We start from the raw sequence: 27,649 nt of genomic DNA, 5'->3' as shown, positions 1-27,649 counted from the left end.
AGACATTAAATGTGACAGATTTTTAAACAAGTTTAAGAGAACTATTCACATACATTTTTTTGCCCATCGCAGAGCTCTGTTTGTTAGAGTTCTTTTACTCCACTGCAACTCTTGCTGTGTGATCTCCTGAGTAATCATTCAACACCCTTAAAAAGGCTGATAAAAGCTAAAGCTGCAAAATAAGCTGCAAATTTGTTTTATGGACTAATATCGCTTTGGGAATAAATAAAATACATTCTCTCCTGGAAGCCACTATACTGTAGTTTGCTCTCTTTTATAGTCAAGAGAAAAGGGCAATTTTTTCAAACAACTGTATTAAGTCCTTTCATCTGTAGACAGTGCATCCAAATCCCCCTTCAAATAGAGGTTTTGTTTAGACTATTTAAATGTCATGGTTTAGTTAGAGATAAAAAATAAGATAGTGTATTGATAGGAAAATAATTCTATTTTATTATTTCATAATTTCATTACATGCTGCTATTTAGTGTGTATAGTTTGTGGGGCCTTTTAATGCAAGTGTCTCAGTACATAAATAATGAGAGACTTCTCTTAGTACTGTACTATTGTATATTATTGGACCTGTCATGAATAAGGGTCCCCTGAGTATTTCAGTTTTCATTATCATTCACTCATGAAACAATCAAATTAGTTTTAGATACAGTACATTTACAGTCCCTTACAGTTTTCTGTGTGTGTGTGTTTGTTTTGTTTTTTGCCTGAAGTACTTATTTTGTCTTCTAGCCAACATATAGAAATATCTGTTTAACTTTATTAACGTAGGCCCCGATCCTGTAAACACTAATGTATGAGTTGTCCTATTGACTTCAATGGGACTACTCACGGTTATTTCCAAGATCAGAGTCTTCATTAGTATTCTAAATAGTGAAATCAATACATTTTGTTATTTTAAAAGTTTACTGTACATTTGTGAAGTCAATATTTTTATGCCACTAAGGACTTTTATGGTAAATAAACAAACATTCCTTGAAACTTTCCAGCCACACAAGCAATATTTTCAACATTCTGGAGGACTGTTAATAAAATAAATTAGAAGCTTATGTTATTTTTTAAACGCTACCTTCCCAAGACATTTTAAATCAAACATATTTCACATTTATTAAAACAGAATTACACATAATCAAAGAAAAAAGACTTAAAACATGGAAAGAGAAATACCAAGCCAAGATGAATTGCAATATTGATTTTGCAAAGATAAATGGTTTTTGTAATATTAATATAGAGAAACCTTTATTACATTGACTCTCTAGGTGCAGTTAGAGCCTCTCCAGCAATCTGTTTAAAATCTTAATTTTTCATCCTTATGGGAAAACCTCACTTGCTAAGTGGATTTCATAAACAGTAATCTGTCAAGAGATATATATAGATAAACAATTTGTAATGTTCATTGACCAGTTCATTACAGTAAACAATACAGAAGTAAGGCTTATCTAATCTCCACCAATGTTCATGACCATTAGGGGTTCTGTTTGAATCACTGTAAAATCCTGGAGTCTAAAATTCCTCCTACCCTGCAGGGAATTTTCTACTTTGCAAGCTGAATTCCACTGAATAATACTCCATGTTCCTGCAAGGTTGGTGGAATTTTAAGGCCTCATGTCTCTGTTTCTGCATATCACAGAATAGCAACAGAAAAATGGCAGAAGTCAACACAGCTCTGGCGTTTAGATTATGGGTGGCTAGTATTCTTTGCTTGATTGGTTTTGTAATCCCAAAATTTCTAGAAAGGGACAGAGAATGCTTAAATCAGTGTGGAATTTGCAAAAAAAATGGCAAATCGCTCCTTTTTAAAAGAAGTCTTAAAATTTGCAAAAACTGAATGAAAACAGATAGGCAAATATGGCTACAGATGATCACTTTTAATAGAGAAACCCTTCTGAAGAGGAGAAGGAACATAACCCAACATATAGTGGAACCATCATGGATCTACTACACAGGAGGATCCAGATCTCCCAGACACTACAAAGCCAAGCTCTATGGTGGCTCTCTCCATAGGCCTGTTCAGGGATTATGGGAGTCCCAGGCATAGCTGATAGGTCCACGAACTCTTTTGGTCTACTGGCCTCAAGTATAGCTGGGTGCACAGCAGCAGCCACAGACTTTCTGTAGATGTTCCGTTGCCTGGATCTAAGCTTGGTATGGGATTCTGTACTTCCCTTTCTCTGCGCAACCCATATAAAACTGATTACTTTGGCTCTACACATGGGGGGGCAGGGAGATGCTCCCTGTGAAGAAGTGTGTCTGAAGGGATAGGAGGGTGAGTGAAGGGAAGTACTGAGATTCGGGGCTCGGGGGGCACCAACCAGCTCCAGGTTGAGAAAGAGGGTCCCTGGGTTTCCTACCTGCTCCCAGACTATTCCAGCCCAATTGGGTTCCACTCCTTGCCCCACCCATCCCCCTGGGGCATGCAGGAGTTTACACAGAGGTGAAGCAAGGGCTGGCTCCAGGTTTTTTGCCGCCCCAAGCAAAAAAAAAAAAAAAAAAAGTCAGAGTGCCGCCACCGCAGCAAAAAAACAAACAAACAAAACAAAAAAAGGCCGGAGTGCCACCCCTTCAAAAGCACATGCTTGGGACACTGGTGCCTAGAGCCGGCCCTGGGTGAAGCCCCCACAATATTTCCATTACAGGGGTGCTAGCCCCCCTAGCCCTCCTGATTCCACTACCCCTGCAAAAAGGATAAGCATTCCACTGTAAATTACCAAAAAGCCCAACGCTGGAATTCTTTGTTGTGAGGTAAAATGGAGGCCTCGTGGGATTAAGAAGAAGAATCTTAAATGGATTTCTAATAAAGTCAGATAATAAATGCTTGCGTCAATGGGAGATTAAATCCATATTCCTGGTCATAACTATGACACTGGCATTGTCTAACTCTGTCACCGTTAACAACAGAACTGTATAATTATAAATAGCCAAGAGGATATTACCAAACATGAAGCCAAACAAACACGAGAGTCTTTACTTAATGCACTACTGCAAGGAAGGCACACAAATATTACCATGAAGAGTGTGGTATCAGAACCTGAGGAGAACAAAACAGAAGCCTACCCATTGGTGGCACAAGTCAACAGCGTACATTGTCTTTTGCCTAATATATAATTGATTGACAATTTATGGAAGCAAAAAAAGAGAGGTAGAGTATTTAAGCTCAGTCTGGATTCAAATCCCGGTTTTGTAAGAAAGAACCTTTAGGATAGTAGTAACCAAAACTCTGGGATCCAGACATTCTCAGATTAAGTTCTTTGAGATATGGATTCAGATATGAATTTGGTGGTTTGAGCCCATCTCTTGTGCACAAAAGGCATTGCTTACCAGACAGAAATTGTGAACCTTTTCACATCCTGTTTGGAACTCAAAGTCAAATCCTATTTCAAACTAAAAAATAAGGAAGATGAATTTAGAAGGAAACTTAATATTACATTATTTTTATCCCTTACCATCAAGAGTGACAGGAAGTGAAACAGAAAATCCCCATTCTTACAGATTCCAAGACTGCCATTAACAGATACTTCTATGACCTGCAACACTAAAAAAATCCCCTGCCTAATGATAACAATAATATAAAAGTTAAAGTGAAAAAATCTACAATGTCAAGTACACTCAGGAAGACATATACACTCACGTTCTAGGATCAGGATATATTTATTCCCCTTTTCACTCAAGGCTAATATGGGGATTTCATATCACTTTCATTTAAGTCTATTTTTTTTAAATATAAATATTAAATGTAGCAAAATACTTTACAATCATATGGTCTGCAGGAAAATGTGATAATATGAGTGCCTGTGAAATCTTATTGGACAACATGTAAAAAGGAAATTGAGATTGTGGGGATTAGACAAGCAAAAGAAGAAGCTGCAAGAGAAAGATAGAGCAATAGACAGAATAACAATACATCACCTACTGATGTACCTCAGACATTCAAGGAAGTATATTCACACTATTTTAGTGTACATAAAGGCTCTAGGCTACATTAGATACAAAATTTTCCCTGCACCACAAAATTAGGGTGCTGATAGAGACAATCCACTCCTCTAGGACTACAGATTTTGGAAATAGAAAAGTCTGTCATTAGATGAATCCATTCTCTGCAAATTTTACATTTTCTGTTATTGTTAATAGAAAATTGCCACCCTTCTCCGGTGAAATTTCATTTTCACTGAAATTTTCCCACCCAGTGTTAATTATTGATAAGAACAGCATGTAAACTTTTTTCCAAGTATCACACCAAATACCTGAATAGTTGATTATTTCAGATATAGAATAACAGTAATAAGACAATCCTCAAACCATTATAAACATGAGACATAGCTTATAAGGTTTTAATTATGCTTCCACTGAAGTCAATGGCAAAACTTCCATTGACTTCAGTGGGTGTGGGTCCTGTGTAAATCTGGACATGTGTGCAAATTTCAGTGGAAGACTGTTTTCAATAGATGGCCTTTTTTTATTGTTACTAAAGATTTTAAAGTTAGTTGGTGTGAGGAAATATGAAGAAGAAATTTGATATAAACTGTATTTATAAAAACAAACGAACAAAACAAATACTTACCTCCCTGAATCAGAATCAAATCCAAAATAAAGTTCTCTGCAGCGGTCACATATCTGTCCAGTTACGGAAGCATCTTGGCAAACACATTGGCCAGTTAGACTATTACAGACCTGATTCACTGAACCAGTTATGTGGCATAAACAAGGCAAGCAGCCAGAAGCACGGAATGGAGATATGTAATAACCTAGCAAAGATAAATTGGTGAACAAATACACATTTTAACAAACTTGCAGAAAAAGCAATACAAACAGAATATCATTTTGTGCATTCATATTTAGCAATTTAATAATATACCCACTACCACCTAACACAACTAGTTCATATACACACCCCAACACCTACAAATCTATGCAGTCATTTTGTGGAGCAGGGTGTCTAAGCCCATTCAATGGCATTTTCTGAAGCTGTTATCTATTCTCTGCTTGCCAACTCTGATTTTCTATTCTGAATCCTGCAAATCATCTTCTTAGGCAGAGCAGGAGAAAAAAACAGGACAACAGTCCCACAGGTATCAGGCAGTGGGGGAAGCAAAGATCCCACTGCATGGGAGGCACTAATGAATGCAACACAGACTGCAGGAACATGCACATAACGCCATGCAAGATCAGAGCTGTGGTTCATTTAGTCCAGGATCCTGTCTCTCATAATACCGGTACCAGTCACTTCCAAAGGAAATACAAGAAAATGATATGTCCTCACTGGAAAAGTTCCTTTCTAAAATCTTCTAGGTAAGTGGTAGGTTTATGCCCCAAAACCATCCTATTTAACATTGTGTGGCCAATGTTCCTATTATCCATATAAATATCTAAATACTTTATTTTTTACCTCTACTAACCTCTGCACTTTGTGGCAATGACTGCACCTTTAAGTAGAGGGTATTTGGCTGGCTGGCCGGCCGAATGAAGGGAAAAGTGCTTTATGGCTCCGGGGAGTGGAAAATGAAAACGGCTGCAAAAAAGGCCTGGGTGCAGTTGGGATTTTTTCGCATTCTCCACAGCAGGTTCAGGAGGGGCTTTGTTCATGCATGGCATGAAGGGCGATAGGCTATATGTCGCAACTCATTATTTAAGTGTAGGGTGGATGTCCAAAGGAAAGTTATAGAGTGACCAGATAAATGGGAAAAGGACTTTAAAAGGTGTCAGTTAAAGAAACGAATGTGTGTGTGGGGGGGGGGGGGACTCCTATGATTGGTATGGCAGGGAGCCAAACCCCCCCCCCCATTCTTAACCCTCCTACAAGGGGGGGTGGGGAGGTGGATGGCAAAGTCCCAGCAATGAATTTGCTGGAGGGACCTGGATGGAAAAAGAGGGGGAACTGGTGGAAGCCCCCCAGGGTAATTACAGAATAAACAGGGGGTTACCTGCATTGTACACTTTTATCTGCCAGGTAGTCCCAGATATCTAATAATAAAGTTGCGGCCTGATTAAACCCATATTAAATGTCTCCTGTCCTCCTTTCAGTACTGTCAGACAATGAGTTCAACAGGTTGATTCATTTTTGTGTAAAAAATTTTATTTTCTCTATTTTAAAAGGGTTGCTTTCAGTTTTGTCCCCCATCCCCTTGTTCTTATATTATGGAAAAGGATATAGAGAAGCATCCGGTTGACCCTCACTTCCTCACTCATTCTGTGGTATACCTCTACCATGTCCTCTTATCAATATCTTCTTATATAAAAGTCTATCCAGATCTCTAATCATTTTCGTCACCCACCTCTGAATCTCTTATTCGTACTAAATCTTTTTGACATGGACCAGAGCTGAATACTGAACTCAAGTAAAGTAGTACCACACATGTAGTAGTAGGATTTTATGTTTGTATTTTATATAATTTAGTATAAAAATAAAGAATAACAATGTAGCATGCATTAAATGTATTGGTGTATGATTTAATCATATCCTGCCAGCCACCCTTTTTGAATAGCAGAAAGGAATGGTCTAATAGGCCATTGGTAGAAATGCATCAGCCGGAATCTGTATCTGAGCTGATTTCAAGGCAGTAACAGACCTTTTAGGGCCACCACTTTGTTGTAGGTTTAGCATTTTAAAATAAGTAAAAGAATGCAATGCTTGTTTTTCTCTTGCATTGCAATTTGATGTTCCTATTCAAATGCTCTGTGTAAATCAATTCTATTTTGTGTGTGAATGAGGAATGGGTGTGTTAGAAAATAAGTGTAAATGCCATTACCGGACCACATGTTCTAGGGAGGAACCGAGGACAGACGCAAGGGCGCCAGAAGATTACAACACCCCCCTATTAAAATGTCAAAAAAGGGCAAATTAACAACTCTAAAAATAAGACAGGCACCTATCAATGGGAACAAGATAGCTCCGATCAAAACCAGCATGGGGTAACGCCCTAAAAAAATTAAACAACCTAAAAAAACAAGCACTCATCAAGCAACAATTAATTACAGTATGATGGTGCAAAACTCATTGGTCCCAATAAAAAATTAATCACTACATAAACAGGGTGCCTTGCCATGAAACTTTGGGTTCGTCTTGCCAAGACTTCCCCAGAGCATCGTGTCACGACCGACGGAACCCATCTCCTACCTACCCGTGATCAACCTAGCTGGCCACTAGATTGATCCAGACTCTGGACTGGTAACTATAACATCGACTGGCAGGACAGAGGCGGTGTATGTGTATGTATGTGCTTGAATGAAGATGCTAATTGTTGTATCTTCAATAAATGCAGTGTATTTCCTTTTTCCCTGAAAAAGATTCCATATGCTTCTTATAAGCATAACATTATTTCCTCTCTCATTTCTTATACACACTAACGTTATTTTAGCAGGGAGTGGGTTGCCCCACTGTGCATTTAGCAGAGGTTCACGTTTAAGTTGCCCCAGCCTTTTTCTCTGAGTGATAATAGTTAATTTAGAATCTAGTAGTGTGTATGAGTAGTTCAAATTATTTCTTCCTATATGCATTACTTGGCACTTGCCAACAATGAATTTCATCGATTATGCTACCCGTTCTCTTTGCTTTGTGGTGTCTTCCTGGAGTTCTTCTCTAGTCCTGACATATCTACTTTAATTGCATGTCACCACAATGTTTACCCCTCGCCCCAACCATTAATAAATATATTAAATAAAGCCAGTTCTAATATAAGAATGCCACCTAACCCTATATAGCACTTTTCATCCATACATCTCAAAGTGCTTTACAAAAATAGAATATTTGGGTGGGAGGGGGCATCCCTTTGTCAACATTTTTCTATTATTCCTTATGGTATGACTCACAATGACTGAGAAGAATTTCCCCTCCTCTCATACACTCTTGCAGCATTCTCATAGACCTCTTAGTCACTTTTCCTCCCTGATTATATAAAGTTCAGTAAGCTTCTCTTCTTTAGTCATGTTCTTCAGTTGCTGAATCTTTTTTAGTTGTCCATTAACTCTCCCTCTAACTTTCTGATGTCCTGTTCTATAATGAAGGGCCCAAAATTGCATTGTAATGTGCTATCTAACCAAGGCATTATTTCCTTTGTCTTACAAGCGATACCTTTATATATACACCCCCAGGGTGGAATTGTCTTTCTTTGCAGCAATGTTGTGCTGTGAGCTCATATCCAAAATAGCAAAAGAACTAAACAAATTGAAAACATTAGAATTTTACTGCTCAAGTCTTTGTTCAAGTTTAGCTTCTGGTCCTCAGTGAGATAAATCTCAAGTGGACAGTCAAGTGATATCAGTCTCCAGTTAACACACATTCGCATCATAAAACAACGATACTGTTGGCACTTTATTCCAGAGAGGCCCAGAACTGAGCCATCACGGAGACTGAATATCTTGAAGTTATTAGTGAGGCAGCATGTATTATCTCATACTGCAGTTGCGTGTACAGTATAGTACCTGTCCTGTACATAAATAGAGGAGCCATTTCCCAGCAATGTCACTCTCGAGCACAATGAACAACTCAACTGCAAGAGTATAGCTGGAAGATAGGAAACAAGTTTAACCCTAGACCTCATGCAAAAGGTCAGCGCACCTCGGTAGGTATCTGATTTATAATCTGCTGAGAAAGTACTAAACATTAATATTAGGCAGACCCTAGTGCAATCGAGAAAAAGACAGACCCATATCCACTAGTGAATTAGCATGAAATTGACAAGTAACAAAGGACAGAAACAGATAAATGAGTAAGTCTAAAGTATTATAATGAATCTCAATTGAGCTGACTTGCTCATAGGAACATCTTTTATTATAATGGTTACAGCTGCAAATGCTATAGTTAAGGTTACCATTTTAGGGCCAGATCCTAAATCTGGAAGTCAATAAAGCTATGCCAATTTAGAGCAGGTAAGGATCTGGCACTATATCTCTGTTATTAATCATTTATAAACTTTTTACCATGGTGACACTTGAAAGTCCATCAAAGCATCAGATTTTCTTTTTTAAAAGTATTTTAAAAACAAGAATGTAAATCTAGGAGGTGGGGGAAATGGACGAAAAAAATTGATTCATAAACAGGACTATTTGAAAGTTTTTTTTTCTTCTGAATATACACAGTAAGGCCTAAATCTTCAAAAGTGACTTTCAGTTTTGGGTGCCTGTGTTTCTGGATACCCAATTAGAGACAGGTAGGGGAGGCTGATTTTAAGAAAGTGGTCAGTGCCTGCTCTCTGAAAATTAGGACCATTTGAAGTGCTTCAATATGGGCACCCAGAAGTCACTTTTGAAAAATGTAGTCCTAGATCATCAGAAAACAAGACAGAAGAGGCATCAAATTGCAAACTGATATTGCACATGTTGGGCTAAGCACTATCCTGGCCAGCATGGCAAGAGAATAGGAATGCAACAGAAATCCTGACAGTCAGACCAGAATTCCTTGCTAGTGACAAAGGCAGCATACTGTGTGAGTATTTTGCTTCACCGCACAGCGGGAGCAGAATAGATCCCTGTCTGTGCTACTAGTGGCAGCACCTAACCATGGCACACTGTATATGCTCGTCAGTTGCAATGGCAAGGTAGGAAGGGATCTCACTGAGATGCTCTCCCCTTCCACTAATGCAATGACTATTAATTGTGGGATGGGGAGATGGGAAGGGGAGGGACAGAGAATGAGGAAAAAATACAATAATGAAGGAAGTTTTTTTTTTTTTAATCCCTCAACATATCAACAGCTGGGGGACCTCTAGCCCCAGTGAATTGCATCATCCCCTTTCAGTCCTACCTTGCATCAGGAGGTTCTCTCTATCCAATGTTCCCTGATATCTAGTCTTGAGAGACTGTAACAGCCCACTAATTGCCCAAAACATTTGTAATATGCAGAATCCATTAGTCTCCTAGTAGTCTTGTGTAGCATCTCATGGCATTCATCCATCTGTTGCTAACCAGAAACAGTAGTTTTGAGGAGAGGCTTTAAGAAATGGCTGCTTGGGATTTATAGTCAGTTTTCTCCAAACTAGCTGCAGTGTCTAGTTCCAGCGACTTAGGACTGAAGTCCCATTTCAAATGTGAGAGAGGCTCCTAAAGTTACTTAGGCACTTTTGAAAATGTGTCATTGGCACGGCTGAAAATTTTATCTCAAGTCAAAGTCTGAGGGCTAGTCTACATTAGAAGCGCAACATTGGTGCAGCTGCTCTGATGCATCCAGTGAAGACGCTCTATGCTGACGTGAGAAAGTTCTCCTGTTGGCAAGAGGTGGAAGCTATGTCAAATTACAGCAACGTAAGCACTATCCTCACTGATGTTGTCAGAGGGAGACGTTCTCCCACTGACATAATGTCAGTGAGGACAGTGCTTACGTTGCTGTAATTTGCATCGCTCAGGGGGGTGGTTTTTTCACACCCCCGAGTAACATAAATTATATCGACATAAGCAGTGGTGTAGACCTGCCCTGAGTGGCTGCATGGAAAGTTGTGGTCTTTGGTTAGCGAGAAACTCCTAAATGCCTTCCTGTTGCAAGGACTCTGCTCAGCACAGGTGCTAAGGCCTGAATGGTTGTGGAGAGGTTGCCCATCCAGGTCAGGGTGGCAGGGAAATGTGCTGACAGTGGGTGAAGACAGGTCCAGGGCATATATTACTTGCCTGTTTTGTGGCTAGAGGCTTTAATTCTTCAGAGCTGTAAATCCACTGCCTCTCATAGGCATTAAGTTCACGTGTGAAGTAAAAAGGGGTTTTCTTCTTTTAAAAAGGGTTGTTCCTGCTTTCCATACATCACTAATTAAAATAACTGAGTGAACAGTGCCTCCCTCAAGTTATATTTAATTTCAATATTTTTTCATTCAAAAATAAAAATCTATGCAAGAAAACGATGATTTATAAATCAACAACAAACCAGGAGACCTGAGGTTTCCCCAGTTCTCCCCTTCCTCCATGAAACATAGATAATTAATCACTTTTCTCCATGGGGAGGGAAAACAGGACAAGAAGGCATGAGGATGTGTTGACATTTTGAATCCCATCAAAGTGAAAGATTTTTTGAAAGTTAGAGTGCAAATATCTATCTTTTTGTGGCTAATTTTAGGTCTCTTACTTGAATTTATTTTAAGGAAATACACTGGGAAATGAGAACACTTAAACTACTTGAGTTTATGCTATAAATCACAGAGTAAATTTATTTAGGAAACTGAGTTAAAATAGGTGCATTGTCCCATCAATCTAAACTACCCTTAATATATTTTTATGGTTGCCATTTTTACCTAATTAATTACATGCTTTTAATTAGTCTGTGATGGCTACAGATATGCTTGCAGTACATTTTGTTGTCTTTGGCCTAAGGCAAAGCCAAAGGACACGGTTTGGTTATTTGAAACTGATTAAATTGCTCCATAGTTCCATAATTTAAGACCACTATTATCATCAGATCAGTTTGTAAACAAATAATATTTTAAAGAATGCATACTCTTTAGAGCTGGGTATTCTTATTATAACTCACTGTGTTATACTTATTAAATACAGGGCTAGTATGTTGTTTTAGCAGATTTGGGTTTCTCAGGGTTTTTTTTAAGTAGCTGATCTAGAAACTGCAAGATTAAGTTCAATCATCCAAAGTGATTCATTCACTGGTATGTATTCCTTCCTGTCTTCTTACCCTCTCCACCTTAAAAATCCCCTCATTATTACAACAGTGATAATCTAATACTGACACCTCAAAGATCTTTTTCGGGTTACTATTGTACATCATCATAATTTCTCCTCCCTCCTTTGAATGTATGCTGATATCAGCATCTATCATGTGGTCCAGGAAACAGTGCATTGGTCTGGGACTCTGGTTCATCTGGGTTCTATTCCCAGGTCTACCACTGGCCTGCTGGGTGACCTGAGGTAAGTTATTTCACTGTTCTGTGACTCAGTTTTCCCATCTGTAAAATGGGGATATGATATTGGCTTGCTTTGTAAAGTGCTTTGAGATCTACTGATGAAAAGAACAATACAAGACCTAGGCTAGGTGATATTATTAGGGTCCAAACCACTGAAGTCAACACAAAACTCCTATTTAATACAAGGAGTACAAGATGGGGCCCTTACAATGTTAAGAAATCAAACTAATCTATAAAGCAGTAAATTCAATGCTAATCACTTACACATTTGTATATACTTCTTAGTAAAACAAGACAAATTACTTTCTCATACCAAGATTTTTTTTAAACACAAACAAGTATGTGAAAATATTCCCTTGTGTGCCATGTAGGTTATTCCACATGCTATTCTGTTCATACTATCAATTAGACATTTTTAAACCATTATAGAGCTACATAAACCCTTGCCTTCACTTTTCAAGGACAAGGGTGGGTCACTGGCTCAGGAAGCCTTGACATCACTCCTCCACCTAGCCCCAGCCTGCTCTCTGATTAAGTGCCTGCTGTAGAGTGTCAGCAGGTCAGATAGAACTGGGGAAGGAATGAAAAAAACCCACAATACTGCTATATTTATTAGTATACGTACCTAAAATAATTTAAATTAATGTAAAAAAATACTAATGGAGGTTAAGCTGCATTTTTAACCTATGTTCAAGTTATTGAATGGCATATTAAAACCAATGAGGCTCTAATGTACCTTCTAATGTGCAGTGCTACTTTAACAAACTGCTTATAAATTTAACTTGAACTAAATCTCTCTCTTTAACACAGATTAGGTTAATAATACATGGGGTTTCATTATATTCACCTGTTTTCTAAAAATTAATAAAAAGATAATTATAATGCTACCCACTATCATGAACTCAGATATAAACTCCATTTACAGTAATGTGGAATGAAATTCCTTAATTGTTTCAATGTTCTGTGACGTACCAATTGCATTTTCAGCTGCTTATAAGGCCAATCCTTGCTTAGCCCTTGTGAGAACCTGCATATCCCCAACATGATGGTGCAATCACATGCACTTATAGGACAATTTGTTTTGCCAGCCTTCCTAAGCTGTTCCCACAGATGTCTCCACAACCTCCCCCATACTAACCACTCATGCATGGAAGACCCTTCCTGAACTGATCTTTGAGGAAACTATCTTTCAATTACTTCCTCAAGACCCCCATTTGCTGCAATTCCTATAACAAATCACCAGTCAAAGCAGGAGTAACTTTATTTACGTCTATGGAGATGTACAAGTATGGAAAACAAACTTGTATAAATTGGAGATGAATCAGGACTAAAGCCCTATCAAAAAAGATCAGTATAATAATGGAAAAGACATTTCTGATTTTGGAATACTGCAGAGTGTAACAAGCAATTTTCTTCCTATTTCCTTACCTGATTCACACTGATTACACCTTCTTCCTTGACGATTAGGCAGGCACACACATTGTCCACTAATCTGGTCGCAAACTGTTCCTGCTAATGTCCCCAAGGAGTCACAGTCACAAATCTGGCAGCCGAGAAGGTTGCTAATGGTAAGATTATACATATGAGGCACACACTGATTGCACTGAAGCCCAGTTACACCAGCTTTGCAAGGACACTGTCCTGTTGATTTGTCACACAACAGAGAGCCATTTACTGTACCAGCATTATCACAATTACATGGCAGACAGGCTAAGGAATTATTTTGTTGTACTTTGTAATACCCATCTAAGCATTCACTGCATTGTCTTCCTCCAGTATTAGGTTTACATACACATTGCCCTGTGGTAGAGTTGCAAACCATTCCAGAAAGTGATCCTGCGACATTACAGTCACAAGTCTTACAGCCAGTAGCATCCAGCCCAAAGAAGTTGTCCATGCAGGAGTCACACTGAAGCCCTTTGGTGTCTTCTTTACAATTGCACTGCCCAGTAAAAGGGTTGCAGAATTGGTTCAGTGAGCCATAGATATTGCACAGACAAGGCCCACATCCACGTTCATTAAAATTTCTGCTGATTTTAAATCCAAAATTACAACGATCACACTTGAGGCCTGAAGAGAGAAAAAGTTATTAATAAAAGGAGGAGGGGGGGGGACAGTCAATGCAATCAACAGAAATTCAATACAAACTATATATTTTAGCTTTTTTAAAAAAAGTTCTTTCCCAGCACAATTTTTAATAGCAGCAGCAACGAGGTGGCTGCACAAAACTACAGAAAACAGCAGGAGCTAATGTAACAGCTATTTTTTGTATGTTTATATTTAAGAAATAGTAGGGTTTTTGTTGGTTTTCATTAACAGCTTTTTAGATAGATTTATTTTCATCTCAAGCACATTTTAAAATCTCTGGCAAAAACTAAATGTGATGTAGGTGACCACTTGTTACATGGCCTATCTTCTTAACTACAAGAGATGATACAAAACGGATGGGCAGAAGTTGTGCTGAGGGCTGTCAACTCATTTTGATGACATATACATAAACACTGCAAATTAGACTAATTTCTATGAGTTTTACTCATCATAATTCAATTTTAATATTGATTACACGTATATACCAGAGTTTATTAGGAGTCTTTATGGGATACAGAAAATGTTTTCCATAATCCAAGATGAAATAATGCTTTTGTCTAAATGTATGATTCAGTTAATACTTACAATATATTAGAAATTATTTTTTTTTCATACTTCATCCTGTAGCTCTGTTAGTTTTGTTTTCAAATTCATTGCTTTATCCCTGCCTCAGGGGTTGCAGCTGAATTTTAGTTTATAACATTTACCTCACAAGAAAGCAAAGTAAATTATTATTTGAGAAATGCTAACTCACATGTGTATGTGTGTTATTTTTCAGTGGGAAAATCTTTCACTATGATACCATGGTTTAATTGTGGCATCCAGTAAAAAAAAAAAAAACTCAGGTACGAACAAAATATTTCCATTCTTTTAAAAAAATGCATAAATATAATACATTTAGAAACTCATATGTAGAAAAGCATCTCTTGAAATGGTAGGAAATGCATTATATACATGGATAAAAACTCGAGAACTCCAACAGAAGGCAAGTTCCTTTAACAGTGATGAATGGCTCACCTAAGGCATATCATTTAATTTCAATAAGGAAAATAAAAAAGGCCCACTATTGCTGCAAATTTTAAAAATAACTGTATTGTTAACAAGAATTATGACTCATTTTGAACTATTAAAATTGGTCTACATGGATTCATATCATATCAGTTTTAAAAATATGCGCAGTGCTTATTTGAATATGCCATACATATTCCTGACAGGTAATCTATTCCTAACGATACTGAGGAAGGCCTACAGGGCATCACATTCAATGTTAACAAGTACAGGGGAGTTAGCACGCTTGGCATTTAATTCACATTCTTCTACCTTTTTATTCTAGATGAATGACCTACTTTAATAAAATTATTGGTGCTAATGTATTTTACTGGTGATAGAATCATTAGTAAGATTTAACAGTTGTGTTAACTCTAACAGTTCCCATTCCATAACATTGCAGTACACAGTTACATTTTCTGTTATCACATTTCTTTAGACAAAATGACAATAGACTGAGGTTACTTGTAAACCAAGTTTAAAAAAAATAATTCAACCTACATTTTAAAGAGGTAGCTTTTCTTTATAAAAGTTCACCGCACAGGGACTGGTAAATAACACTTATTTACACATGGTAACAAGGGAAAGCAGAGTATTTACAGTTAGTTGTGTAAACAATCCTACTGACGTGCTTAACTTTAAGCACAAGTAATCTCACTGAAGTCAACGAGACAACGGTGCTTAAAGATAAGCATGTACATACATGTTTACAGGATTGGGCTTTATGCATCTTCCTCTCCTCCACCCCCCATAGATTGTTTTTTAAGTGAAGAGAAAAATCATCCCAAATATTTTCATAGATAGTGTAAAAGGTTTGAAATAATTTAAGTAAGCAAGGGTCAGATCCTGCAATCCTTGCACATGCCATTTCACACTGACGTCAAAGCAAGCTTGCGAATATACAAAGAATCCAAAATCAGGTCCGAAATGTATATGAAAAAAATATAATACAGAATTGTTAGAAAACTCCTATTTTATTTAATTCAGGAAATTCAATTTTAAGATGCATTAACTGTTTACACTGAAAAAATCAGGATTGTTTGATCCTGCGAGGATCCTGAACACCTCCTGAGGGATGTTGACCATGCCTTTAATCCCCACTGTAGACAACAGGAGTTAAAGGCACTCAGCACTCCATATGAAGGAAACTCAGAATTACCCAGGATTAGATCCTTTTAGAGGAGCATTTTCATGTATTTATTTATTTATTGGCTTGTTTTAGAAATTCCAGCCACAAGAACAAAGAATAATAACTTAATAAAAATTCACAATTCAGCTTTTTCGGGCATTCACTTTAACCTCACAGCTATCATATTTCTCTCTTACAAAGATATGGGTGGACACTAACAGAAATTTAGAAGTCTGGAAGAAGCAGTTGTTCACAATTTAGTAAATATGAATTACCTAAGATCTGAACTTTGAAAGGTATTTTTAGTATCAACATATGATCACAGTTGGTTCAGAAAATACAGATTACCAATAGTTTGAATGATAAATTGGTATAGGTTTTTTTTTGAGCCGTATGTATGGCCTGAGACACGTACAGTTACCATGCAGGGCTCACTTTATCAGGAAATTCTCCTTGCATAATATTCCCATACATCAATATTTCAAAGTGTATTATGTACACTGTGTATTTTGGGCACTTGATAAATTTTGTCCTTATGTGGCTGTGGCTCCCCTCAAATATGCTGGAAGTAATAAATTGCTATAATCAAATCTAATTTCTGAAAAATACCTGTGGGAGTAACAAACAAAAAAGCACGTCTTGTAAAAAAAATGATAAATAACACAGAAGGTAGCAGTTTATTATAATCAGCTTGGCATTGAATTACAAAATTAAAATTATGTGGCCCTTGATAACTAACCCTAGCAATGTTCATGATCTGTGGAATAATGTTGACTTATTTTGCATTTCATAGGAACAGTTCAAAGAAATACAATAGAAAAAAATGGAAAGATTTATCACAAAGGACCCTGTAGCACAGAATATTTTGAGGGGGAAAAAATCCATTTATTTTGGTCTATTAAGAAAACTAGCATGGAAACGATTTGCTTAGAACTCATTAAGTATAAAACATTTTGAAAAAGTGCTAATTTCCTAAAAGAAACATCTATGTGGTAAGCAAATTAATATTATTTCTGTGAGTTATTAGTATGGAGCTATGTGAGCCAATGCAGCTATGGAATAAAGAGACTTCTAAAGGGTTGATTAAACTAAGCTTCAAACTATAGTTTGATAGAATTATTAAATTAATAATTTTTAGACCGTTAATTTCATTCCGTTTTTTTAATCTGCCTTCAGCAAAAGAAATGTACTGTATTTTTCAGTTTAGAAATCAAATGTTTTATTTCTAGCAGATAAGAAGTATGGCTGAAAACTCTTACATTACACATACCAATAACATTTGCTTTGCACTTGCACTGGCCTGAATTTTGGTGACAGGTAATATCTCCATTGACTGTCCCAGAGGTATTACAGTTACAGGGACTGCAGCCATCAGGGTCTGACTGTTGTAGATTGTAGAATCCTTCCTGGCACTGATTGCACTGTCTGCCAGACACATGTCTCTTACAATTACATTGGCCTCCAATCTAGAAAGATACAAAATATTATTGAATGATGAACGTATCTATTTTTAGATGATACACTCATTAGCAGGGTATGGGGGAGGGTATGGGGGAGAGAGAGAAAACTTTAAATGGAAAAGGAAAAAATAGGTCTGTGAAATACATGTATTATTTTACTTACTGAGAAGAAAAACTAAAATATTAAACAAGCATAAATATAATAATTAAATTAAATTAAATCAAAGAACTTTTTGTAGGATGCAAAAAATTAAAAGTTAAACACAGATGTATTCATAATCTAAATATTGAAAACCATGAAGGAGAACTGTCACCAGGCCACGCTTTTCCCCAGCTCCAAAGCATCCTCTGCCATGCCTATTCTTTGCAAGGAGGTTAGCAAACAAACAGAAAAACAGTCTTAACTTCCTTAGCCTCAGACTTCAGGGACACTCCTCCCAGGGGTCTCTGGCACTCCTGCCCCTGGCAGCTTCCCAATTTCTGTCAGCTCTGCTCCCTTTCTGGAGCACCAGCTCCATGGCTACTTCCCTGAGCCCCTGCCCCTTCCTCCATGGACCTATCATAGGAGCCAGCTCCTTTCATAGAATCATACCGGTAGAAGATTAGGGTTGGAAGAGACCTCAGGAGGTCATCTAGTCCAACCCCCTGCTCAAAGCAGGATCAACCCCAACTAAATAATCCCAGCCAGGGCTTTGTCAAGCCGGGCCTTAAAAACCTCTAAGTATGGAGATTCCACCACCTCCCTAGATAACCCATTCCAGTGCTTCACCACCCTCCTAGTGAAATAGTTTTTCCTAATATCCAACCTACTCCTCCCCCACTGCAACTTGAGACCATTGCTTTCTGTCATCTGCCACACTGAGAACAGCCTAGCTCCATCCTCTTTGGAACCCCCCTTCAGGTAATTGAAGGCTGCTATCAAATCCCCCCTCAATCTTCTCTTCTGCTGTTTAAATAAGCCCAATTCCCTCAGTCTCTCCTCGTAAGTCATGTGCCCCAGCCCCCTAATCATTTCCGTTGCTCTCTCCTGGACTCTCTCCAATTTCTCTGAGTACTTCAGCTTTTTCCACATCATCTGTCACTAGGCTGCCTTCCCCATTCAGTAAGGGTCCCACACTTTCCCTGACCACTTTCTTGTTGCTAACATACCTGTAGAAACCCTTCTGGTTACCCTTCACATCCTTTGCTAGCTGCAACTCCAATTGTGCTTTGGCCTTCCTGATTACACCCCTACATGCTAAAGCAATATTTTTATACTCTTCCCTAATCATCTGTCCAAGTTTCCATTTATTGTAAACTTCCTTTTTGTGTTTAAGCTCTCAGAAGATTTCTCTGTTAAGCCATGCGGTCGCCTGCCATATTGGCTATTCTTCCTGGACATCGGGATGGTTTGTTCCTGAGCCCTCAATAAGGCTTCTTTAAAATACAGCCAGCTCTCCTGGACTCCTTTCCCCCTCATATTAGCCTCCCAGGGGATCCTGCCCATCAGTTCCCTGAGGGAGTCAAAATCTGCTTTTCTGAAGTCCAGGGCTCATATTCTGCTGCTCTCCTTTCTTCCTTTGTCAGGATCCTGAACTCGACCATCTCATGGTCACTGCTGCAGAGCTTGTCACCCACTTCTACTTCTCCTACCAATTCTTCCCTGTTTGTAAGCAGCAGGTCAAGAGGAGCATGGCCTCTAGTTGGTTTCTCCAGCATTTACACCAGGAAGTTGTCCCCAACACTCTCCAAAAACTTCCTGGATTGTCTGTGTACTGCTGTATTGCTCTCCCAACAGATGTCAGGGTGATTAAAGTCCCCTATGAGAACCAGGGCCTATGATCTGGAAACTTCTGTTAGTTGTCCAAAGAAAGACTTATCTACCTCTTCCTCCTGGTCTGGTGGTCTGTAGCAGATGCCCACCATGACATCACCCTTGTTGCTCTCGCCTCTAAACTTAACCCAAAGACTCTCAACAGGCTTTTCTCCGGTTTCATACTGGAGCTCTGAGCAATCATGCTGCTCTCTTACATACAGTGCAACTCCTTCACCTTTTCTCTCCCTCCTGAACAGTTTATACCCATCCATGACAGTGCTCCAGACATGTGACTTTCCCCCCCGAGTCGCTGTTATTCCAATCATATCATAGTTCTTTGACTGTTCCAGGACTCTGTTGTGGCTTTCCCTCCCCATGGCACTACCTGTCTCAGTCCATCCCCCAACTGCCCACTAACAGCCCTTTGTAGGCTCAGGTGTAGCCCAGCCCTCTTGAATTGGCTGGATTGGACTCGTCTGCTCCAGTCCAGGGGAGCCAGGCTTAGTCTGTGCACAGGAACCAGCTACCCTGTGACAAATACAAGACCCTATTCTACAAATGGGAATTTCTGCTTAAAAACAGATAGTACCATCTGATCTGCAGCTATTACAAAATAGTGTATAATTTCTAAAGGTGAAACCCTGTCATTTTTGTTCAGACAATGCTTCTATTTACTACAACGGGAGTACGGGCTAAATGAGAATGGAATAAAGATTGCAGGACTTAACCCAAAATAAAGCTAAATACCCCATGTGAGTGGGATGGGATAATTTCTGGATACTATGGAACTAACTGTCCCCTTGTTAAAAATTGATTACAATAGAGTTACTCCAGATTTACACCATAAGAGAAGAATCAGACTGTTGCCATAATTTGCCAACATTGTAGAATTGATTCACCATTGCCTGGACATTCAGGAAGGATTAACTAACTGCATAGGGCCAAAGCTATTTGCTTCACCCACACATGCAGTTGTATTTACGTCTATGTGAATACTCACGTGAGTGAAGAAAGCAGGATTTGGCTCAAACTGGAGAAACAAAATGTTCTAAAACATTAACATTCCTCTTGTAATGCTCTCCACTGAAATTCAAAACTTCTTTGACCAAGGTCTTTCTGGTTTTTTACCCCAAAACCGAGGCCAAACCAGAGCAAAGGGTTGAGGTAGCTGGGTCAAAGCTACAAAAATATTCCATATAAAATATACTTTCTATTTATTTGGATGCTCCAATCTGTACAGTGTAGATCTAAGGATCATTAACCTGAGTGAGAGAAAATACAGCATCTCTAGGCCTGATAGTAAATATTGGATGCAAAAATTGTGCCTGAAGGTTATATCCAAGCACATTCCAAAAGAAAATCTTGCATTATATTATACAGTAGAACCTCTTTGTATTGATGACAGAGACACCTATTGTGGATTACCAAATTTTACAGGGGAAAAAAAACACAACATGATTAGAAATCAAGGATACTGCATGAAATAAATGTACAGCAAAACCTCCTCAAGTTGTATCAATTACAGAGGAGTCTCATGCAGACTAGTGAAATGTCCAGGGTAGTGAGTGGCAGGAATGGGAAGGAGCACCAGTACCACTGACAAGATTTAAGTGTCATTGATGTGCCAGGTAGTACGAAGTGCCAAGAGGTGACGCAGTGCTCTCAAATTTCAGGGCAGAAAACGTACACTCAAGAACTCACCTTTAGCAAGGAGAGAGAGTACAAAACAGTAAATACAGGCTCTCCAAGAAAGGGAATATTAACTTAAATTACACCTAATGTTCAGCCATCTCTAGACCAGTCAATACGATCCACTAGAGACCACATTATAAAGATCTCTTCCTCCAACTGTGGCACTACCTTTCAAAGTTATCCACTTTGTAATCAATACAGGAGATTAAAGCTAGGAAACCAGTTAAAACAGTAATAATCTATCTCAGTAGCTAAACAAGAGGTAATAGAAACTGGGATTTTGAATGAACATATTTAACAGTAGAGGAAACCTCATCAGTTGGGTATTATGGGGTCAGAAGTATGGGTATGTCCCTGCAGAAGGTCTCTATTGTCACCCACTGACATACTGTCTCCCACCCTGATTTGTAAGGTTTTGAAACAGGAGAAGAGAGAAGACATGTTTGTAGATAAGACAAGCCTCCAGTTTGATTGAGAAGGCACTATTGCAAATTTCCATGTATTTTTAAAACATCTTTAAGTGTTCTGATTGCGTCTTACCAAGAAAAGATCAGATGACAATATACTTTTCTGCTCCCCACCACCTCAAAAAGCAATGAAAGATCTGTTTTAGCCCCTATTTGTCTTGAATGCATAATTCATTACCCAAAAATTGTGTTAAGACTGACCAGCAGTGTCAGTCTCCTAGCAACATATCGAGCATAGCTGACCCTGACGGGGGCTATCGGATGGACTGCACTTCCTGACTGGTGGAGCTAAATTACTGCTTGACCCAACGGTACCCAGCACTCACTGGCTGCTCACCATGTTCCATGCCGCAGCTGCTTAATCCTGTTTCCTGCACCTGCTCTTACTGCCATCCAGCCTGTGCCTACCTCCCCACCCTGCTCCTGCCCTTACCCATCCATGACACCCCTGGTTGTGACCCTCCACTTCCTGACCACATCTTTTGCTAGCCCATTGCCTTTGGCATTCGGTTTCTGATCCCTCTCTCTGCCTTTGGCTCTAATCTCAGTTACAACCCCAAGTGTCCTGTGGTCCTGATTCTTGACTCTAAAGCTCTGCTTTAAACCCCAGGCCTGGCCACCCCCAATGGCTCTGACCATTAAGCCTGAACACCCATGTCCTGACAGTGCCTCTTATCTTTCCAGAACATCAAATGCATCTATACTTAAGCCTCTGAAAACCAGTAAATACAGAGTTAAGGTTTATACCAGCCCTGCAAAACAACCTTAACTCAGCCGCTCTGGAGCTGGGAAGAGCCTCTGGAAATAGTTCAGTAAGGGTAAGCATGAGAAAAAACTAAAAAATGTGAGCATCAGGTTTCTTTTTGCCTTGGGGAAGGTCAGCAATCTAGTGGCATGTATGACACTGGTCTCCTTCGCTAAGTGAGTAGTAAGTGAAGGCAATGTCTCAGAAGGAATCTCAGAAGGAATCCACAGAACAACAGTGAATGGGTGATAATATTTTGGAAGCCTAGGGTGGTTTGTGTGGAGTAGGTCTGGTGTTTGAGTGTAAGCCAGATGTAGGTAGTGCCTATTCACTATGCCTGATCTAAACTCAAATTTTGTAAGCAAAGTGGTGTTGGATTTTGTCGTACCATGTTTAATGTGGTCTGCTACTTGAGTGTTCTGTAGCATCTCCATGGGTAATGTGTTACTGTCATATGGGAGCTTTGCTCAAAGAAAGTAGAGTTAAGTAGAGGGCTGGTGTGTACCCAATATTTCCTGGCTTTCAGAGATTCAAGTTTGTTTTGCCTTAACTCTATTCCCTGGTTTTCAGAGGTTTAAGCATAGGTCTGTTTGATATTTTGGAAGGATGAGAGGCACTGCTGGTCAACTTTAACTCAGAGTTAACGTTTCTCAGAAGTGAATTTCCTTTGTTTTTGAGGAATGTTAGTAGTGAGGGGATGTGATTAGGCGGCACCAAAGGTTCCTTGGAAACAACTCTGCCACTCAGTTAGGAGCTCTGCCCTTCTTCTGGCCTCTCCATGCCTCCGGTAGGGCTATAGGGAGGAAGGCAAGTGGTAACTGATAGGCTGTGAGGCATATATCTACCAGCTGAAGGCAGCAAGGGGGAATTAAGCGGGGGAGGTGTCCCAGACCGTACTTCAGCGTTAGTGTAGGGGGAAGGGTCTCTGCACAACCTTCTCCAGCCTAGGAGGAGTGCAGAGGTGTGAAATGGCTCATTCTTTCAATAAGATGTTCTCAGATGAATCAGGAACATGCCAAGGAAATGAATATAGACTGACAGACAAAATAGCTCAGAGGTGTGAACTGACCTATTCATCTCAATGGATGTTCTCGTCCTCTTCTCCCCCAGTATACCCCACCCACTGGAGAATACCAGTTTTCAAAATAATCTTGCTATGCATGTGCATTTTAAACCAGAGTTCATATAAGATGTATCCAGTAATTTCTGTTATCTTCTCAGCCTCTAACATCTCTTAGCAGAGATCAACCTCCCATCTTATATTGTTTACTCCCTCAACATTTGATTTGTCAGATCAAAATGCTTGATCCTTGTGTAATTAAAAACCCACGATGTTCAATAATGCATCAAATATTATGCAATTTTAATGGTTTTGATACATGTTCTCCCTTAGTTGGTCTTGGTTGTGCATTGGTTAATTTCTGCATCATTTCTTTTTCCTCTTTATTTCATCCTGTACATCACTCCTTTACAAGTTCTCTTCGGTCACCTAGGACCTGATACAACTAAACAGTGAGGATACCAAAATAAGCTGCCTTTGTAAGATAATTTTTCCATGACAACACAGAATTTTGGGAGATTCTGCCATTCATGAACGTCATGGATGGAAAAATATGAGGTGAATAATGTACATCATAATGCATCTTTTAGTTTCAATTGTTCAAATTGGTGCTATTTATCAAACTAGTCAGATATCCTGAATATGTTAAAGAAAAAGAAAAAGTCACACTGGTTTATGACAAAAATATTTATATACATATATATTTTTAAATAATCCCTGCGGCTTATCCATCAGTTAGATTTTCATGGTGCTTTTAAATAATGTATATAGTTCAGAAGAAGTGCTCCAAAATGTATCCTGAACAATCTCTAAGGAACATACAGCAAGGTAAAGTTCTAAAGTCTGCTATATAGTAGAACTGAAATACATTTACTCTTGATCCTTTGAATGCTCAAGACAGCAATACAGTAAAGAAATCCCCATATACAGTTCTTAGCATTGCATACTTGAATGTCTTTTAAAGGGAATTAATAGCCATCACGAGTCCTCAAAGTAGTAAATTTTTGAAATATTTTTCTTGCTGCTTGGATATATTTCACCCTGAAATTATGAGCCATAATTTGTGAAAGGTGCTTGTGGAATATTTCAACATACTATATTATACCATTTTTACAAATGCTTAGTGAATGGCAAAATTATACATGGTGCTATTCTTGTATTTGTTCTTTTTAGCTCAGTTAAAAAAATATGCAAGCATTAATTGTTTTAAACTATGACAAAACAGTCACTGAATCATAAAAATTAAAGACGGAAAAGATCTTTTAGATCATTTACAATAAAAATTTCCAAAGTGCCTGGGACAGTTCTCGGGGCACCCAGGACTGAGAGTCACTTTGTTACCCCCTGCCTCCAGTGTGAGGGGGTCTTGCCTGTGCCTAGCGGGCTATCAGCTCCCTAACACCTCCAGCATTTCAGTCACTCAAGCACTCTTCTCTAGGCTGTGCCAGCCCTATCTTTGTCTTGCAGGTTAACAATAGGTGAACCACAGTCCCCACGTCCCTTTGAATCATAGAATATTAGGGTTGGAAGGGACCTCAGGAGGTCATCTAGTCCAATCCCCTGCTCAAAGCAGGACCAATACCAACTAAATCATCCCAGCCAAGGCTTTGTCAAGCCGGGCCTTAAAAACCTCTAAGAATGGAGAGTCCACCACCTCCCTAAGTAACCCATTCCAGTGCCTTACCACCCTCCTAGTGAAATAGTGTTTCCTAATATCCAACGTAGACCTTCCCCACTGCAACTTGAGTCCATTGCTTCTTGTTCTGTCATCTGCCACCACTCAGAACAGCCTAGCTTCATCCTCTTTGGGAACCCCCCTTCAGGTAGTTGAAGGCTGCTATCAAATCCCCCTCACTCTTCTCTTCTGCAGAATAAATAACTCCAGTTCCCTCAGCCTCTCCTCAGAAGTCATGTGCCCCAGCCCCCTAATCATTTTTGTTGCCCTCCGCTGAACTCTCTCCAATTTGTCTATCTCCTTCTGTAGTGGGGGGGACCAAAACTGGCCACAATACTCCAGATGTGGCCTCACCAGTGCCAAATAGAGGGGAATAATCACTTCCCTCGATCTGCTGGTAATGCTCCTACTCATACAGCCCAATATGCCGTTGGCTTTCTTGGTAACTGACTCATATCCGCACTGCTGACTCATGAGTGCTTCTCATCCACTGTAATCCCCAGGTCCTTTTCTGCAGAACTGCTGCTTAGCCAATTGGTCCCCAGCCTGTAGCAGTGCACAGGATTCTTCCTTCCTAAGTGCAGGACTCTGCACTTGTCCTTGTTGAACCTCATCAGATTTCTTTTGGCCCAATCCTCCAATTTGACTAGGTCACTTTGGACCCTATCCCTACCCTCCAGCGTATCTACCTCTCCTTCCAGCTTAGTGTCATCTGTGAACTTGCTGAGGGTGCAATTAATCCCATCATCCAGATCATTGATAAAGATGTTGAACAAAACCGGTCCCAGGACCAACCACTGGGGAACTCCGCTTTGAAGCATTCCCCTGTGATATCCAGCTCCTGACACTGGTTACTTAGAGAAATCCCTAATCCTCTGCCCCCGAGGGTGCAGTGTACCTCTAATTTACCAGTTTCACCTTAAACCACTGCTCCTGTAAACCACACCACACTTGTGAGCACTTATAAGAAATAAAAAGCAGGTTTACTTAACAAAGGAAAGTTAACTAAAAACAAGAGAGAGTGGTGGAAATAAATGATTACAATGCCAAAAAAAATCATAAACCCACAAAAGCTGGCTCTACACATTCATAGTTACCTTTCCTAACTATTAAAGTAGGTTTTCCGCCCAGCATTCAGTCTGTTGCAGAGCTGGCAGGCTTCATGGGAACCAGGAGTCCAGTTTTTCATAATATCCCCACTTCCCAAGAAGTCTCCTCAGTGAGAGAATCCAAAGGGTCTTCACTCCACCCTCCCATATACTGAATCAATCTTTTATTCACAGACAGGGTGATCTCCTGTCTGCTGTAATGTCCCCCTTTTCCCTCCAAGTGTTTTCAATTGTTTGCTGTTCCCTTGGATGGTTTTCCATTGAAAGTATTGGGATGGAGCAAGACTAGACAATCGAGCTTTGCATTACACCACTGGCTAACCAGGCTGGGGTGACAACTCTCCCCTGCTTGAATGGGCCATTACCGAAATATATTATCTCCCGGTGACCAAAATTTACTCAAGTCCATAACGCATACTTTCAATATAGTTACATTGGTCCTTAAATATTACTGTACATACATCTCAATGATTATATATCTTGATATGTTATGAGCTTTCTGTAGATATCTTACATGATACTTATGGATACAGACCCGGAAAGACACGTTTGATCTAATGAGTTTGTCAGGTCTGAGACAAGAGTTGTTTGTAAAGAAGAGGGGACCCTTTGCCAAAGGGTCTCTGTCATGGCACCTCATTTTCAAAAGTGGTTTAGGCACTTAGGAGCCGACATACATTTTATTTAAATGAGATTAAATTTAAACTAAAGAAAAAGATGTCATTAAATACATATAAACAAGGTTTCCAAAAATGGGTGCCTAAAGTTAAGCTTTTAAGTCTATAGTTAGGCACTTAAATAAGTGGCCTTAATATCAAATGTCCTGAGCACCAGCAACTCTCAAAGTTATTGTGGTGTGTGTCTAAAGGTCTGACAGAGTACTGGGGTACATGCACGCAAGTGTATTTAGTGACCTGTTGATGGGGCAGAGACAAAATGGAGATGGTGACCTGAAGCCTTAGTAACAGTAATGGCCCTTACGCTTCACTGGCTGCATAAATAAACCCAAGTGTGACTGAGAATTTAGGCCTGCACCTGGGAGGCAATGATAATAGAAGAGAAGGGATACAGGGACAAGGAAGAGGGATAAAAAATATGATAGTGGAAAGGAGACCAAACTTCAAATTTTTGCTTGAGGGTCCTATCCAAAATTGTTCTGACCTGAAATTAATGCTCATGAAAAGCCAGATTAACATGCCTAGGCAACACCCTCTCCTCCCCCCGTTGACTTCGTGGTGCAGGATCAGGCCTCCGGGTACAACTTTGCAAAAGGAGTGAAATTTTCCCACATCACTCTGCCAATGTTACCTTGTAATATATGGCACTGGACTGGATACTGACCGCTACAATGTGACAGGAATATAAGCTTTTGTAACCCTGGCCCTGGCATGTGTAATAAAAAGCAGTCTCTTATCATGACTAGTGCATGTGACACACTTATTACATGGTGTCACAAATAAGCAAAAATGGAGAAAAAAGGTCACCTGACTCCCTTACTTGAGAAGGGAAATTAACAGAGACTGGGTAGAGGTTGTTGCAGCACTT

General features: G+C 39.3%; 1 protein-coding gene across 1 annotated transcript in view; it reads right to left on the bottom strand.

The window, feature by feature from the left end:
• Nucleotides 1–27,649, bottom strand: part of USH2A (usherin) — a 584,327-nt gene that overhangs the window by 457,223 nt on the left and 99,455 nt on the right. The window contains exons 12-14 of the mRNA XM_065589441.1: nt 17,372–17,567; nt 13,266–13,907; nt 4,568–4,751 (exon numbers count right to left, since the gene is read on the bottom strand). Coding sequence (XP_065445513.1) covers nt 4,568–4,751; nt 13,266–13,907; nt 17,372–17,567 — 1,022 coding nt within the window. The remainder of the gene's footprint in view (nt 1–4,567; nt 4,752–13,265; nt 13,908–17,371; nt 17,568–27,649) is intronic.

The sequence above is a fragment of the Chrysemys picta genome, chromosome 3, assembly GCF_011386835.1.
Source record: "Chrysemys picta bellii isolate R12L10 chromosome 3, ASM1138683v2, whole genome shotgun sequence".
Lineage (NCBI taxonomy): Eukaryota > Metazoa > Chordata > Testudines > Emydidae > Chrysemys > Chrysemys picta.
This window is presented reverse-complemented; position numbering and strand designations above follow the sequence as displayed.